Here is a 16,355-nt window from a genome sequence, read left to right on the forward strand (position 1 = left end):
AAATTATTTTAAATATTTTATTGGCAAAAATACACATTTGATTTTATACAATAAAAGTTATAAATTTTTATTTAATTATTCATTTAATTTTTTTATTTACATTTTTAAGCTTAAAATAGGAAAGTATTTGGTTACTTTATTGAATTATAAATTGTTTCAAGTATTTTAATGTTTATACTTAATGGATTATTTAATGAACTTCAATTAGGCTTTGAAATTTATGGTAAAAGAAATACATCTTTAAATAGTTGTTTATTTGATCTTGATCTGAATTTTGTAAGCTAGAATTTTTTTCTTTTTTCTTTAAATATATCATAAGCTTAGATCTGATTCGTATTCTACTTCGCTTTGCGTTTTTGTCTTCTTCTCTTTTTCCTTCTTTCATCTCTTTTTAGTAACTTTTAAATTGTTTTTTAGAATTTTTCTTTGTCAAGCACAAATCTATTTTCGTGCTCACCTGAAGCTTAAGTTGAAGAATCATCAAAATCATTTTAAGAAGAAGATTAATAATTAGAAGCTAAATCTAAATTGAGTAAATTTAGATAATTTTCTCTATGATCTTAAGCAAATTTCCTCTTCAAAATAATTATAATTTTGTAGAGAGAATCCCAATCATTTAGCATATACATATCACTTTCACTTAAATACTTTTTCCATACATGCTTATAGCGGTCTACTGCTCTTTTGTAAGCTTAATTTTAATTAGGTTAATCTTAATCAAAACTGTTGGCTTATTATTTTTAACCTGTTTCTTTCATAGATATTTCTTTGAGTTTATTAAGTTAATCATCAAGGAGAATTTCATATTAATAATCGCGTTAGTTAAATCTTTTTGAGGGTGATGCAAGTAACCTTTCCCCTTTGCTTTAATTTTATTTATTCTTTTTAGTAGGATGAGGTAAAGTTTTAATAGTATAATTTGGTTCTAATATTTATTCTATTTGCTTAATTTTTCCTCTACCTTTATCAAAAGATTTGTTCACTTTATCTCTTAGTTCATCAGCTCCAATTTTTGGATTAAGTAGAACTTTTTTAGGTACATCAAGCTATGCATTTCTCTTTGTTTGATATATAGAATTACTAAATTCATTAAGAAAATCTGTTTTACTTAAATCGTTTAATTCTTTATCAAATATGTTCATTTCTTTATTTATTTACTCTTTTTGAAGTATTTTTGCTTTTAAATTTCTTAGAAACTCAGGAATTAAAACAGAATTGTCAGATGTTTCAAACTTTGGAGAAGTTATTAAAGATTATTTAGTAAATTAATATAATTTAGATTAAAACTTTTATGAGTTATCAATTTATTTTTTTTCCTCTTCTTCGTAATTTTTCTTTATGTTAGCTTCAAACTATTGCTAAAATTGCCCTTATTGATTATGATTAAAAAATGAATAATTCGTTCCTGTTTGCTCATTTTCCTACTATCCATCATAGTTAAAATATGGCTTATTGGCTGAGTTTCCTAAATCTTTATTTTAGAAAGATGAAGAAAGTCCTCCAGGTGTAACTCTTTTTGTAATTCTTATGTCTTTTTTGGGAGAAAATTATTTTTTTGGTGGGCTTTGATGATTTATGCCTTTTTTTAAATGGGTTTCAATGGCTTCTTTCTAAAATGTTTTGTTTAAATCCTTTTAAGCTTAATTCTATAGCTTCTAAGACTCTTTTTCAAGAAGAGGATTTTAGTATATTTATTTAGATTAACTGAAATTCTATCTTGATTAATTATTAGAGTCTCCTTATAAAAAACTATTTCTCATTTATTTTTATCTACTAGATCCTCTGCTTGATAAGGCTATAGAGTGAAATTACTTTTAAAAAGGTTAACCTAATGAATCAGGTAATTATCCAACATCTTCTCTTGTATTATTTATATTCTAATAATTTTCTTAATTTTGATTCTAATTTGTTTAGCCTTCAGAAAAAGTTTTATTCACAGCTTGATTTGGCTACAATGAAGTGCTTCTTACTTAGGGAACTAGAAAGGAAGAATCAATTTAGTAATTTTAAATTGGATTTTCTCCTCTATTTCTCAGATAAATTTTTGTTTAATCGTTATTCTTTGGTTATGGATTGATATGTTTACCTAATACAGGAATTTTAACTATCTTTTTAAGTACGATATTCCCTCTCTCATCATAGTCTACTTCAAATTATTACTATTTATTATCTTAATAAGTGGTATGTTACAATCCATTATTCTAATCTTACTAAATTTATTTTAATATTTGCTGCTTTTGGCTAATTAATTATTAGTTGAAGTCCTTTTATTATAGCTAATTCAATTTTTATCTAATCAAGTCTTTGCTTTCCCCTAACTGCTAAAAAGATTCTTAGTAGTTTAGTTGAGGACTTATTGAAGCAATCATAGCTCCATGTTACCTTTAGCTTAACTTAGAACCTTCGTCTTGCATAATAGTAGCTGATTTATCTTATGAGCTTTTAATACCTTTATCTACCTGTTAATTATCAATTTATTGAGGGATTGTTTTTCCCATCTATGAAGTTATTTCATTATTAATAGTATCAATAGCCTTTTCAAATATCGATACAAGATCGTATATTCTATCTTCTTCTTCCTCTCCAAATATACTAGAGAGTTTTAAAATTACATTTTCACCCATTTCATTTAACCTTAAATAATTCCATTCACACCAAGCTCTATAATAACGTAAGTTTTTCTTTTTTTACTTAGCATATATTTCTTTTTAACGCTCAAATTCCTCGAAAAACTCAAATCTCAAATTTTCTATTTCAAGCGTATTTTTAAGCATCGAATCTTTAATTCCCTCTTCACCATCAGATATTTGTAGAAATATGCTGAACATGAATATTACAAATAATTCAATATCCAAGAATTCACACCAAGTAGTACACAAATCAAATAAAAACTTACAAAATACTTCATTAGTAATATGAAATTTAACAATCTTAAAAGCTTCATGCTCCTTAAACATATCAATAAATTGCAAATATTCTTCTACAGGTAAAGTAAGACTTTCTTTATCAGCTTTATAATTCAATTAAAATATAAAATTTAAAGAATATAATATTATAAATTTAAAAAAATATTATTCTCTTCCAAAAAAATAGTAAATTACTCTTTTCTATTTCTAATTTTAAGTTGAGCACATCTGTCTCATTCGAAGAGTAAAGATCTGCATAATTGAAGCATTCAGTTATTTCTTTAACCCAATCATTTAAAGCAGAGACAAAAGCATTTGATAAATCAAATTGGGGAAGCAGGCATTTTTAAACTTTTAAATTAAATTCTATAAATTCTAAAAAATTCATTTAAAAATCTTGTGGATGTTTGTAATTCTGTTATATATCAGGTTTATTTTTTCTAAAAAGGGCGAATGTCCATTAAGAAGTAATTTCTTAAAACAACGGGTGGTAAAAAATAGCTAAAGACCGATCAATATCAGAAGGTCTATTATTTAGTGATTAACTCATATTATAATCGAAAAGTATTTAATTTCTTTTAATAATTTCTAAAAGTAATTAATGTCTTCTAAATATGTTAAAAGCTTTTGAATCAATTATTTTTAATTAAATTATCAAGCTATAAAAACCAATTATTTCTATTAGTATTTACCATTCATTTACATTAAATATTATATAAATTATTAATAATATAAATTAATTAAATAAATAAGATAATTTACAACGAATTTCAATTAATATCTTATTTAATAAATCTAATTAGCTTTTTGAATTAAACCAAAATAAGCAAACAAACAAATCAGTCCTTTAAAACAAACATTTTATTAAATTTATCTTTTCAAGCTAGCTAAAATATAAAAATTGCTTTTATTACAATTACATAGCTTTATTAATATCTATCTTGGCCTTATAAGAAAGTCATCAAATTTTAAAATTATTTTTGTAACAGATTAATTGGCATTTATTTTTAAAAATTATTTTTTTATTGTTTAAATAAATTTGAAATAAATAAATATAACAAGCAAATGTTTAAACAATTTTACTATTTAAAAACAATAGAAATGAGGTCTTTTGAATCTTTAAAATACTAAAAAATAAAATAATATACTTAAAATAAAGAATATATGATAGAATATCTTAATAATTAAATATAGAAAAACAAACTTCAGAAATCATTAAATTTAAAATGGATGTTGAAATACTCATCTTAGAAGTTATGGACGGACGGACACAAGGAGATGCAATTTTTTAAAATAAAAAATCTTCTATTGAAAGAAAAACCTTGTAAATTAAAATAAATAAATATTAATAATTATCAAATAATACAAATAATTAATAGATAATAATTATAGCGCAAAAGGAAATGGACGCATCAACATTAAGAGCTGGTACAACAAGAGCTAATATGTAAATGAGTTCAAAAGCTGGACTCAAATCTGGTCCTACTATGGCAGGGTAATTAGCAATTTAAGATAGCAGATTATAAGCACATAGCTGAAACCATATTTGATTTTCAAAAAAGAAAAATACTTTAAATTTTGAAACTCACAGCTAATTTTTGTTTTTTGTATTGATTTTTGTATGCAGCTGGCATATTAATTAACAAACTACTAAATAATATAACAACTACAAAAATATACTAAAAATTCACCTAAAATGCATCCTAGATGATAAAATTTCTTCTTTTAAAGTAAAAAGCTAGCAGGTGGTACCACTAGGTTGCCTTAGGGCAGTAAATCGTCCAAGCAAGCAGGATAGTCTAAGATGAAAACTACGGGATCAGAAAGAGATAATGAATATGTAATGGAGGGTAATGTTAATGTAACTCCTAAAAGGTAAAAAATTATTTTAAGACAGATTATTTAAATATAAACTTAAAATTGATTACAAAAAATATTTTTTTGGCTTTCTAAGCACATTTTTCAAACAAATAGGCTTATAACATAGTAAATGAAAGAATTAGCTTAAGAGTTTCAAAAGCACGAATAAGAATAAGCTGAAAAATAAAAGAAATTAAAATAGTCATTTAAACCACAAACTTCATTATTAGAATCCTCGATGAGGAGTGCATAATAGAGCGTTGTAAGCATTTAAATAATATTTTGGTTTTATTTTAAATAATTAACAATAAATTTGCTTTTTTTTAGACATATTTTTTAAAAAATAAACGATTTGCAATTATTTTTGAATTACTATTCTATACAATTAATAGATTGCTCAAAATTTTTATTTTAATAGGATAAGAGTTCTGGCAGTGAAAACAAAACAAGTAGCGCAAATATAAAGGAGTCTTCTATGATGGATAGTAGTAGACGTTCCGAAATATATTCTGAATCAGAAGAAGAATCTGTAAGCTTGTTTGTTCAATATTTTTAAGATATTTACAATTTAATTTCTACCTTTTAATGAATATCTTACAATAAATTTCAAATTTTTTGAGCTTAGATAAAAAAATAACTATTATTTGATAAGTTAGCCAAAAAATATATAATAGATTTTATGAACTAAGTCTAATAGTTCAATACGATTTGAGCAAGTATTTAAATAATTAAATTTATTTTATAATAGAGACTTAAAGAGGAGCGTGAAAAGAAGGCAAAAAAGGCTAAATAACTTAGTGAAGACGATAAGGAAAAAGATGTCATAATCAATTTATAAGAATCTGAAACAGAGATATTATTATATATGTAATAAACAAATTCAAATCATATGATTAATTAATATTATAAAATAAACAATAAAGTCCATCTTCATTAGTTTCAAGCTCATCTGTACAAATAAATTAAAACTAAATAAGGGATGAAAATACCAAAAACCCAACTGCAATTATTTTAGAAAGAAACCAAAAGTATGAATAACATTGCTAAGATATTATTGGCAGTGATAAGTTTTCTAAGAGAGCTGCTTAAACATTTAAGTATGCTCCTAAGTAACAGTAATAGTAATCTAATAGAATTGAAAGAGCTGAGAAAGGTGTGTTTGCAGCTGTTTGGGATTTGTATGATGCATAACTATAAGAATAGTACAACGAATATGAATAACTATAAAATGAAATATAAAAAAATATTGATTTAGAGTTAAAGAAAGCTCTAAAAAATCCATTTTGCTTACTTCCTCTTGATGTTAAATCTATCAACTTACACTCTAGAGCTGAAGTACCTGGTGATACTCGTCTTTTGACTGAGAAAATGAGCAGTAAAACCTACAAGCCAGGACATACTGCTTCAGTAAATAATAATACACTTAATCCTTCATAAGATGATACAGGACCTCGTGATTCTTCTTTCTCAAATTTGAAAGAGTATTTAATTTAATTTAAATAAAAAATTTATAATAATAAAATATTTAAAGCGTTTCAGGCACTAAACTAAAGAGACAGTTTGAAAGCTAAAATTTAGTGACAAAATCTTATGGTGGTAATAAGGTTCATCATGAGTAAATGCTTAAGTAACATAAAGAAACATTAGAAATTTTAAAGAAAGAAGAATAAAAGCTGATTGAATAAAGACTTGAAAAAGTTAAAAATTAGATAAGTAAATTTAATCCTTATTAAGTTGTTTCTTACTTTTAATTAAATTATCAATTTTAAAATAAAAAGATGAGGAAGAACAAAAGATCATTTCTAGTGATTCTTTATCGACATATTTAAAATATGTTGATAGAATTCTCAATCAAAATACTTATCATAAGTAATACATTTTGTATAGAAATTATCCTGAAGTCAAGATTCACAAAAGAGCTGATGATGAGGGTAACAAAAGATTCAACAATATGCGTATCAAGAGAATGAAGTAAGGTAATAATGAAGATGAAGATGAAGAAAAAGAAAAGAAAAAAGAAGTTTTAGAGTTCCTTTTCAAATTTAATTGTGATATCACTTAGGATAGAACTGTAAGTTGTGCAGATTGGAATCCAGTTAATAAAGATTTATTGGCTTGTACTTACGGTGAACTTGATTTGAATGTTAACAGACAAGGTATGGTTATGTTTTGGACACTTAAGAACCCTAGCTATCCTGAAAGAATTATCAAAACTAAATCACGTAAATTTTTTAATAAATAAAAATCTTACAGTGCAAATAAAATTTTAAAATATATTTTAGGTTTAACTAGTTGTAAATTTTCTGAGATGAATCCTAATTTACTTGCTACAGGAAGTTATGATGGTATAGTAGCAATTTATGATATAAGAAAGAAGGGTAATCAACCAATCCTTTGTAACGATTAAACCGAAGGTAAGCATAGTGATGCCATTTGGGAGTTAAATTGGATTGGTAAAGGAAACAAAGGTAACGAAAAGGGAGAAAGCTTAGTCAGTATCAGCTCTGATGGTAAAAATTCAAAGATTTTTTCATCATTTAAGCTTTATTTTCATTTTCTTTTAATAAAATAAAAAATGAATAAAATAAAAAATATTTTTTATTGCTTAAAATTAATATTTAAATAATTTCAAATATGGTTTGATAATAATTTTAAAATACAAAAAGGTCGTATTGTTGAATGGAACATGAAGAAAGAATTAGAAAATACAGAATTAATGAGCCTTAAAAAGACATAAAATCCTTCTAGCAAAGAACAAGCAAATGAAGGAACTAATTTTAGATAGGCAGCTGGTTTTTCTATGGACTTCATTAGGGGAGAATACTCTACTTACTTAGCTGCAACTGATGATGGACCTATTCATAGATGCTCTAAAAATTATTCTGGACAATATCTAGAATCGTACTTCGGACATACAGGACCTGTATATAGAGTTCGTTTCAATCCTTTTTGGTCAGACATTTTTCTTAGTTGTTCTGCTGATTGGAGTTGTCGCCTTTGGAATATTAAAGAAGAATAACCTTTAAGCACATTCTAGGTAAATAAAACTTTAAGTTACAAATTTTAAAAAAAATAAAAAATAAAAAAAAGTCCTTAGATCTTTAAGATGAAGTTATGGATGTAGAATGGAGTCCAAATTGTTCTACCTTATTTGCTAGTGTTGCTAAAGATGGAAGAATGGAGCTTTGGGATCTCACTAAAAATAATATGTTAGATCCATTTGCATCAATTATTCCTAAAAACAATGAACCTCCCTTCCCTCCTAAAACAATGGTAAGATTTGCATAAAGTGCTCCTGTTATTATTACTGGTGATATAGCAGGTGACCTCAATGTCTACAGATTACATGGTAAATTATCTTTTAAAAAATCTAATAGCTTAAATTTAATTCATTTTTATTATAGGTTATGAAGATTCCGATCCAAAAGTTTAACATGATAGGTTATTAAAATTACTATATCCTTCCGGATATACAAAAGGAGTCAAAGATACAACCGAAGTAGAGTGATAAAAATGATAAATAATTTAAAAGTACAAATAAAATAATTTAAAATATATTTAGAAAGCAATAAATTAAAAATTAATTACCAACCCTAAGTTAAATTGTTTGTTTAATGTGCTTCTATTAAATTCCAAATGAAAGAAAATATGGAAGGACGAATAGAAGTATTATACAAAATAATTAAAATATTTGTAAGATATTTATATAGTTGTTTCATAGTTTATATTAATTTTCCTTAAAGATGAAAATAAATTTAAACAATCAATTTCAATACATTCTTCAAAACTAAATTAATCAATCATAAATTAATTCAAGAATTTTTATTTTTTTAAATTTTAGTTAATTATCTTTTTTATTACACAGAAAGTAAGTTAAGTTATTTATCATTTTTTTCTTAAATTAATTAACTACATTAAAAACTCGGCTTTTACAAGTCAGTTTTAAAAAACCTAAGCTGAGAAGGAATTTTTAAAATATGGAATTAAAAAAAGGAAAAAATAATGTTTGTTTTTCAAAAAACCATAATTAATCAGAATAAATATTATTTATTATAATTTAGTAACATATAATCCCTTGAAATTTTATGGTTTGTTTGTTTGTTTGATTGTTAATAAGACCTAATTATGGTTGGATTATTAAAATGAAGTATTATATTGGAGTAAGAGCACTTTTCTAAATAAATAGTTCATTCTAGTAGACAAAATATGAAAAATAAGCTTAGATTTTTATAAGAAAAGTATTTTTAATTTTAGAAATATAATTTTTTTTCTTTCATACATACAAAAAAAATAGACAGACATTAAATAATTATTTAACATTAATGTAAATATTTTAAAAATACAAGCCTAGATATTTATTATTTCGATCATTAATTTTGTCAATCTTGAGGAGCGTTCTTATTTTTAATATAATTTAATTTAGAGTTGCAAAATTAAAAAAATAAAGTTAAAATTACTCTTTCTACATCTTTAGATTAATAATTATTGTCCATCTAATTTCTAAGAGCAGTATAACTTACATCTATATCAGCTTGAGTTTTATCTAATTCTTATTGATTTTTTTAACTATAAGATGAAATTTCTTTTTCTATCATTTATCTGTTCGATGTTTGCACTGAAGTCATTTCTTTATTTTAAACTGAAAATAGTTCATCAACATAATCTTGACCAGAATCTCTAGGAATCAATAGAGGAGATTATTATTGTATAGATTTGAGCATTGGATTGTTATTTGAGGAGGTTCTATAAATTAAAGAGTCTTAATCCATAAATCTTTAAGAATTTTAATTATAATTCTAAAATAAAAAAATTGTTTAGATTAAAAAACCTTTAATGAAATTTTTACCTTAAATTAGCTTGCTTTTTATTGATTCTTATCAGCTGCTAATCTTAAACTGTTCTAACTTTCTTAGTTGATAATTAAATTCATATTCTCAGATATGTTTAAATCATCAGCTAATTCAAAATTATCTTACTCTGCATTATATTCATCCACTATATTTAAAAAGAATTACTGAACAATATAGAAATCTTCATCATATATTCTGATTAGCAGCTAATCTATATCATTGTAAGATGGAGTGCCTTCTAAAATCAAAAATCCATTTTTAATATCAAATTTAAGCCAATGAGGTAGATTCATATTTTTTGACATACCAAATGGCATGTAATCCAATCCTATACATTTTCTTAATTTGATACACCATTTATCTTTTACTTCCCTAATTAATAAATTTATTTTTTTATTTATAGAAAAATTAAGTTAAATTATTTATTTACTTAAAAGCTTCAACAGAATGAACTTAAAAGGACTCTAAGTGTAGTGACTCTCCAACGCATGGTTAAATAAAAGATGCTGCTTCAACTACTATTCCCAAAGCATCAGAATACAAATTTTATTTTATAATGTGAGGGTTAATTCCTAAACTATGTATGCTATCTAGCTTTTATCCTTTTTGATTATGGATACTTAAGTCCAAAAAAACCTTTTAAAATTAATAAATTTTTAAGTAAAATTTAAATATTTTAATGGATTAATTACTCTATTTATCATATCTTCGTTGATTTTAATATCAGAAAAAGGAACTTATTAATTGTATTTATCCTTTTTATTTGTGGATTGAATGTCTACATAGACTTTATACCAATCGTTTTCAGTATACTAAAAATTCTTTTTAGCATAATACTTCAAATAATTATAAATCGATAAAGCCTTGAAGTCATACTTAATAAAATCTCTAGCTACAATACCTTATAAGCATTTAAAGAACCTAGATTCTTTGTTTTAAAACTCTTTTATGTCGTTTTTTACAAAATATGTTTTCCCATTTAAAGTATATGTAACTTCAAGCTAAAGCATGTCTCTATACATTTTTGTCATAGCTATTGATCCATCTTTTCTCAAAAAGAGCTTTTCCATCTATTTATTAAATAAAATTTTTTATTTAATTTTTGAAAATAATTTTTCGAAAATATTTTTTACAATAGTTTTATTTCTTTATGCAGGACTCATTTGTAAATTATAAACTGTTTTTTTAAGAAATTCGTCTTCATAATCCATACACTTCAACCTTCTTGTTTATTAGAATTTCTATATATTTTATTAATTGTTCTTTTCTATATCTTCATCTTTAATTGTATTTGCACTTTCTTAATGGAAGTATATCTTCTTCTCTCTTTCTTCCTATACAAATAGATTTTCCTTTTACATAAGTTTGCTTTTGAATGAATAGTAAAGTTCATATGCCTTTTTAAGGTCATTGCCCATAATTGTAATTTATTTTCTATATAAGCAATTCACTTAGGCAGTTTCTGTTGAATAAAATGTTTTTTATTTAAATACCAAATTTAATATATCACTCTTGTATTTGTAAACTCCAAAAACACCGATTATAGGTCCAAATATTTTAATCAGCAAATTTAAAATATAAGTAAAAGGGAGTATGCTTACAGATATTGAAAAATAATTAAATGCTTCACTATAACCATCACTAGCTCTTATTCTTAAATAATATGTATTTCCAAACTAACTATCAGTAGTTTTTCCAGACACTTTTAAATCTGTATTTGACAGTTGTAAAAAGAAATCTGAAGCAACAGGAATATAAACACCATCTTAACTAACTTACAAAGAATAGATTAAAACTGGAGTGTCAGGGTCAATAAAACTATCCTTACTAAATGAAATTGATATATCTGCTTCTATAGCTACATTTCCATCTGAGAATTATGAGTTAACTTAAGATTGTAATTCTTTACCTTTTCATTAAAAAATTATTTTTTAGAAAACAAATATAAATTTCAATATTTATTCAATAATATTTTAGGAGGGAAGGGGTATAAATTTATAGCATTTCTATTTAAATAAACTATAATTTAGTTCAATAAAATAAAAAAAATAAAACATTATAATTAAATAAATAATCCTAACATTTTTATTTTTAATTTTTTATGTGAGAACTGAAAATTAATAATTTATCTTAGATAAAATAGATTTAATTAATTGATTAAACAAATTTACCTTTAGTGGTTGGGATATTTAATGCTATAAAAGACAGTTAATCTACAATAAATGTCTATACTATATTATTATTCACACCATCTTCAACTGTGATGTTAACCATTTTATTAGTAGCATTAGCGAATAATGAAAAGTATAATTTTTTACTAATGACAGAGTTAACATTATCTTTTAAGCCTTCTATCTTAACCTAATTTTAAGCATCTGTATAAGATACTATAACACCTTCAAATGCTTGTTTAACAAATAAGCCTGTGGTTTTTTCTACAAGCATAGTAAATGTAATTTAAGTAGATTTTGTTTAAATTGGAGATGTTGAATTATTTAAATCTAATGTGAGAGAAGGAGCAATGTAAAACAAAATTGGGTTATAGTAAGTTCCTCTCATTAAAGTTAGTTTAACAAGCTAAAATAGCCTTTCCATATTACTTACTTAAAGATTTGGTATGTTAAAAGAGAAAGGCTAATTATGATCGAAAAATGATGTTACAAAATTATTGCTATCTAGAAGATACTACGAAATTAGATACTCATAAATGAGATTAGCTTATTAGGGCGTTGTTGTTAAACCTGTTAATTAATCATTATAAATAAAGGATGAAGTTTTGATAGGAACAGCTGTTTGGATAATAACTGTGTTTAAATTAGGCTATGTATAATTGGTGCCTAATCCATCCTTGACTACTTTTATTGTTAGGCTTTAAGAACTACTTGTATAGTCCATCCAATATGGAAGACTTTTCATTTCGTAATTATCATAGTAATAGACATTTATAATTGCCATAGATATGATTGGTTTAATGATAATGAAATTAAACTAAATAGTCTCACCTACCTTTTATATTGTAAAAATATTTTAATTTAATTGTCTTCTATATTAATAATTAAGAGTTTACTAATAAATTTTAGTCTGGGGGAAGAGTAATAAGCAAAGGTTTGGCTCCTGTTTGAGGAACTACCTGAGAAATTTGTGTATGTATAGTGACATCAGATTTTAGTGGTATTGTTCTCAATCCTGAATTTGTCATAATAAATCCATATTTATTATCTAATGTAGTGCAAACTCCAAGTGCTTATTCTCTTTTAGAATTATAAGTGCTCATTAAAATAGGATTAGTGAGATCTCTGATATCAACGAGTGATAATTAACCATTTTCATAGTCAACTACAATTAAAAATTGATCATTGTACATTGGTTAAATATAGTTTGACCATCCTGTAAGTTAAAGTTTGCTTATAACTTTTAAATTTGGTAAATCCTAAATATCTAAAATTAGTAGTCCTCTAAATCCATCAAAGCAATAGAGATATTTTTAATTTAAAGAAACAATCATTCCTTCTGCTCCTGAAGTTTCAAGAGTATTCATTAGTTTTGGGGTTGTCTTGTCTTGGATATCTAGCACAAAATATCCCCAATTTCTTACAGATCCAATTACATATTTGTTGTCTATTTTATTTATTGGAAATTCAAATTAAAAACCACAAAGAATAAAAATCATATTTTTTTCATTAACTCAATCAACTAAAAAATTATTTTTTTATAATATATTTCTATCTTTAAATTTCAAAATTGAACTAACGAACGAACAGCTTTTTAGCTAATTTTTTTAAGATAATTAAATAAAGATATCAAATTAATTATGATTCATATTTTACCATAACTCATGCAGAGATCCTTTATAGATCCAAAGATAGTTGGTGGAGGAAACCATTCAAATAAAACATTAAGAATTGCTGGATTACTAATATCATATAAGATAATACAGGAATAGTTACATTAAGCTAGATATTTTTTATCTTGGCTAATATATAGACCATCAGCATCTTTATAGCCATCAAAAGGGACTTGATAAATCAATTTGGGATTAGTTGGATCACTAATATCGTAATTATATGCTACATAAGGAGAGTCTGCTACTCCAACATACATATACTTTCCGTTCAAAACGGCTGCTATATCTATTGACGATATACTATCAGGAAAAATTTTTGATTAAAACTTCATGTGGTAAGGATCTAAGCTATAATCCATAATATAGACTCCATTCTCACCAAAGAAGCCATACAAATATTTGTCATCTTCAGAAACGTTGCATCTCCATTGATAATTAATATTACTTATAATAATTATTATTGATATTATAAATACTATGTGAAAAAATAGCTTTGAATCAAACTTACGAAAGTTGATCAATATCGGCTTGTTAGAAGTTATGCAAGTTTGGAAAGTAATTGTTGAAATTCGGAATCGCTTTAGTGAATATGATTATACTTTTAGCGTTAGCATAATATAGTTTCTGCTCATCTTAAGAAAGTCTCAAATCGAATCCTACTGCTTCAGATGGGATTGTCTAATAATAAACAGGAGATAGTTTGTTGCTGATATCTATAATTTATACACCTATAGATCTATGCCCTACTAATAGGTAGTTATTATCTTGAGTAATTAAAGCTGAATAAACAGAAGGAGATGCAAAAGGCCAAAACTTCAAATTATAATTTATTTCTATATTTTATTTTAAATAAATTTAATAAAGAAAATGATTTTGCTAAAATGAATAAATACATGCTGGATAAAGTGCTTCATCTGTATCGTAAACATTTTAAAGATCAGTAATCCATATTCCATCCCAATTATCTATAACATAAGCATACCTTTTTTATAAATAATTAAGGGAAATAAGTAGCAATGATTTAAAAAATATATATTGATAATAGATGCCAAAATATAAAATGGATTGGTAACTATAAATTTGTTAAATAAAAATTTTTTTAAATGAAATTTGTCTTTTAAGTGAAAATAATATTTTTTTTTTACAAAATTTAAAAGCTAACTAAACTAACTCTTTTTTATTCATTAGAAAAATTTATTAAACAAGTAAGTTTGTAAGTAAGTAAGTACCTTTTATCAGAAGTAATTGCTAGAGCCCATGATTACCACAAAGTCGAACCTCCTGTTGTAGCAACAATCAATTAAAATTCAGGTACTTATTAAATTTTTAAGAGAACGAGTCCTTTTTTAGTTAAAAATTATTTGATTAAATTAAATGCTGTTTTTTTATACTTTCTAACAAATTCTTGTTGATTTAAAATACTATCAAATTAATTTAAACAATTAGAAGTAAATATATTTATGTAGATAGAAGCTTTTACCATTTATGTCATCAGCAAGATACAAAAAGCTATTATCATTAGCTATTACAGCTCTTCTTACTTGAGCTGAATCGCTGAAATAAGCACCTATCTATTAGGGATTAGTAATATCACTTATATTGTATGCTATCAAAGTTCCTAATGTACCATAAGCAAAAGCAATAGTTTCAGTTGAATCTAAGATTATATCTTAAAGGAATCCTTTTGAATATGTAGCCTATGAAATAAGCTTTAAGTCTTAAGAATTTCCATTTTACACATATTAAAATATAGAAAATTTATTTTAATGTGGTAGCATAATATATTTTCCATCTTAAGTAATGGCAAGCCCAGAAATAGCTTCTCCTTCAAATACCTTTTAGTATTCTTTTAAGTAGAAATAAAATAGTTTTTTTTTTATAAAAATTAAATTAAAATAATATAATTTATACTATTTTTTCTATTAAAAGTTATTTCATTAGTTGTATATAATATTTACATATCTAGTCAGTTTTTCCATTGATAATAATTAAACCTACCACACCGCATGCTACGGCAACTAAATCTGCTTACTTGGCCATTTTAATTGTTACTGCTGTTCCAAACTAACTTGTTAAGTCAAAATTCGCTAAAAAAAAAGGTGAAAATACTATATCTGTAACTGTACTTTCTGAAGCGGCTCTGCTAATATATTATGATAAAATCAATAAAGTACCTACAAAAAAATAAATCAAATAGTTTATTTTCTTAAACATTTTTTTTAACTTTGTAGTTTGTTTGTTTGTTTGTTTACTTGCTTATTATACTTAATATTTGTTTTTAATTTATCAAAAGTAGAAATTACTATTTATTATTAATTATACTAAACAATTATTTCGCTAACTTATTTTTTTTTAAACTAGCGATTTATGTTATATTAAGTAATGATTATTCATATTTTTTAATAAAAAGCATGATCATTAATTTATTTTTTATATTTTACATATTTTTATATTGCTTTTTATTGAATTAATTGCTAATAAATTACAATTCAAAAATCATTAGTTAGTTAGACCCTTATTTTATTTGAATTTTTATTTAATAATTATTGCTTGTCTCATTTTTAAATAATATCAAAATATAGAACTGTTATTGTTATGAAATCTATATAATTAAAAATTGCTTTATTTTAATTTTATAACAACAAATAACTGTATAATAATGGCACTAAGAGCTATTAATTATTTCTTTTTCTTTTTAAAAAAAGCTTAATTTAAATTTCTATATTTTTATTTGGTTTTTAAAATGAAGTATATTTTAAACCAGCCTCGAAGGATTTAAAAGGTGAATGCTTACCATACGGTTTAGGAATACCTATTACATAGGGATATAAGCAATTACTTTATGCTCTGTGAATGTTTTATTTGCAAAAGGGGGAAATTTTTTCCTAAAGATTC

At 24.5% G+C, this 16,355-nt stretch overlaps 3 protein-coding genes across 3 annotated transcripts; 1 reads left to right on the forward strand and 2 right to left on the reverse strand. All coding sequences in view use genetic code 6, as the record gives it.

Moving 5' to 3' along the window:
- Positions 1-200: 200 nt before the first annotated feature.
- On the reverse strand, positions 201-3,528 carry TTHERM_00446420 (hypothetical protein; the record flags this gene model as incomplete). Its single annotated transcript, XM_001023405.2, has 2 exons — positions 3,102-3,528; positions 201-3,010 (listed from the first exon to the last, which is right to left on the reverse strand). Exons 1-2 carry the CDS (start codon positions 3,454-3,456, stop codon positions 201-203), a joined length of 3,165 nt encoding a protein of 1,054 aa, XP_001023405.1. The 5' UTR covers positions 3,457-3,528.
- Positions 3,529-4,309: 781 nt separating this feature from the next.
- On the forward strand, positions 4,310-8,274 carry TTHERM_00446430 (WD domain, G-beta repeat protein; the record flags this gene model as incomplete). The annotated part of the gene is made up of 12 exons (XM_001023406.3): positions 4,310-4,401; positions 4,638-4,781; positions 4,881-5,028; positions 5,185-5,295; positions 5,515-5,633; positions 5,690-6,247; positions 6,298-6,479; positions 6,545-6,988; positions 7,049-7,276; positions 7,433-7,803; positions 7,857-8,115; positions 8,171-8,274. The coding sequence occupies 12 exons, from the start codon at positions 4,310-4,312 to the stop codon at positions 8,272-8,274; spliced, it is 2,760 nt and encodes a 919-aa protein (XP_001023406.1).
- Positions 8,275-9,145: 871 nt separating this feature from the next.
- Positions 9,146-15,674, reverse strand: TTHERM_00446439 (calpain family cysteine protease; the record flags this gene model as incomplete). The annotated part of the gene is made up of 14 exons (XM_001470938.2): positions 9,146-9,163; positions 9,224-9,562; positions 9,613-9,988; positions 10,047-10,252; positions 10,309-10,686; positions 10,750-11,525; positions 11,788-12,622; positions 12,684-13,234; positions 13,444-13,904; positions 13,969-14,293; positions 14,354-14,442; positions 14,690-14,801; positions 14,941-15,306; positions 15,419-15,674. The coding sequence occupies 14 exons, from the start codon at positions 15,672-15,674 to the stop codon at positions 9,146-9,148; spliced, it is 5,088 nt and encodes a 1,695-aa protein (XP_001470988.2).
- Between the last annotated feature and the right edge of the window lie 681 nt (positions 15,675-16,355).

Source organism: Tetrahymena thermophila (genome assembly GCF_000189635.1).
Source record: "Tetrahymena thermophila SB210 genomic scaffold scf_8254437, whole genome shotgun sequence".
Taxonomy (NCBI): domain Eukaryota; phylum Ciliophora; class Oligohymenophorea; order Hymenostomatida; family Tetrahymenidae; genus Tetrahymena; species Tetrahymena thermophila.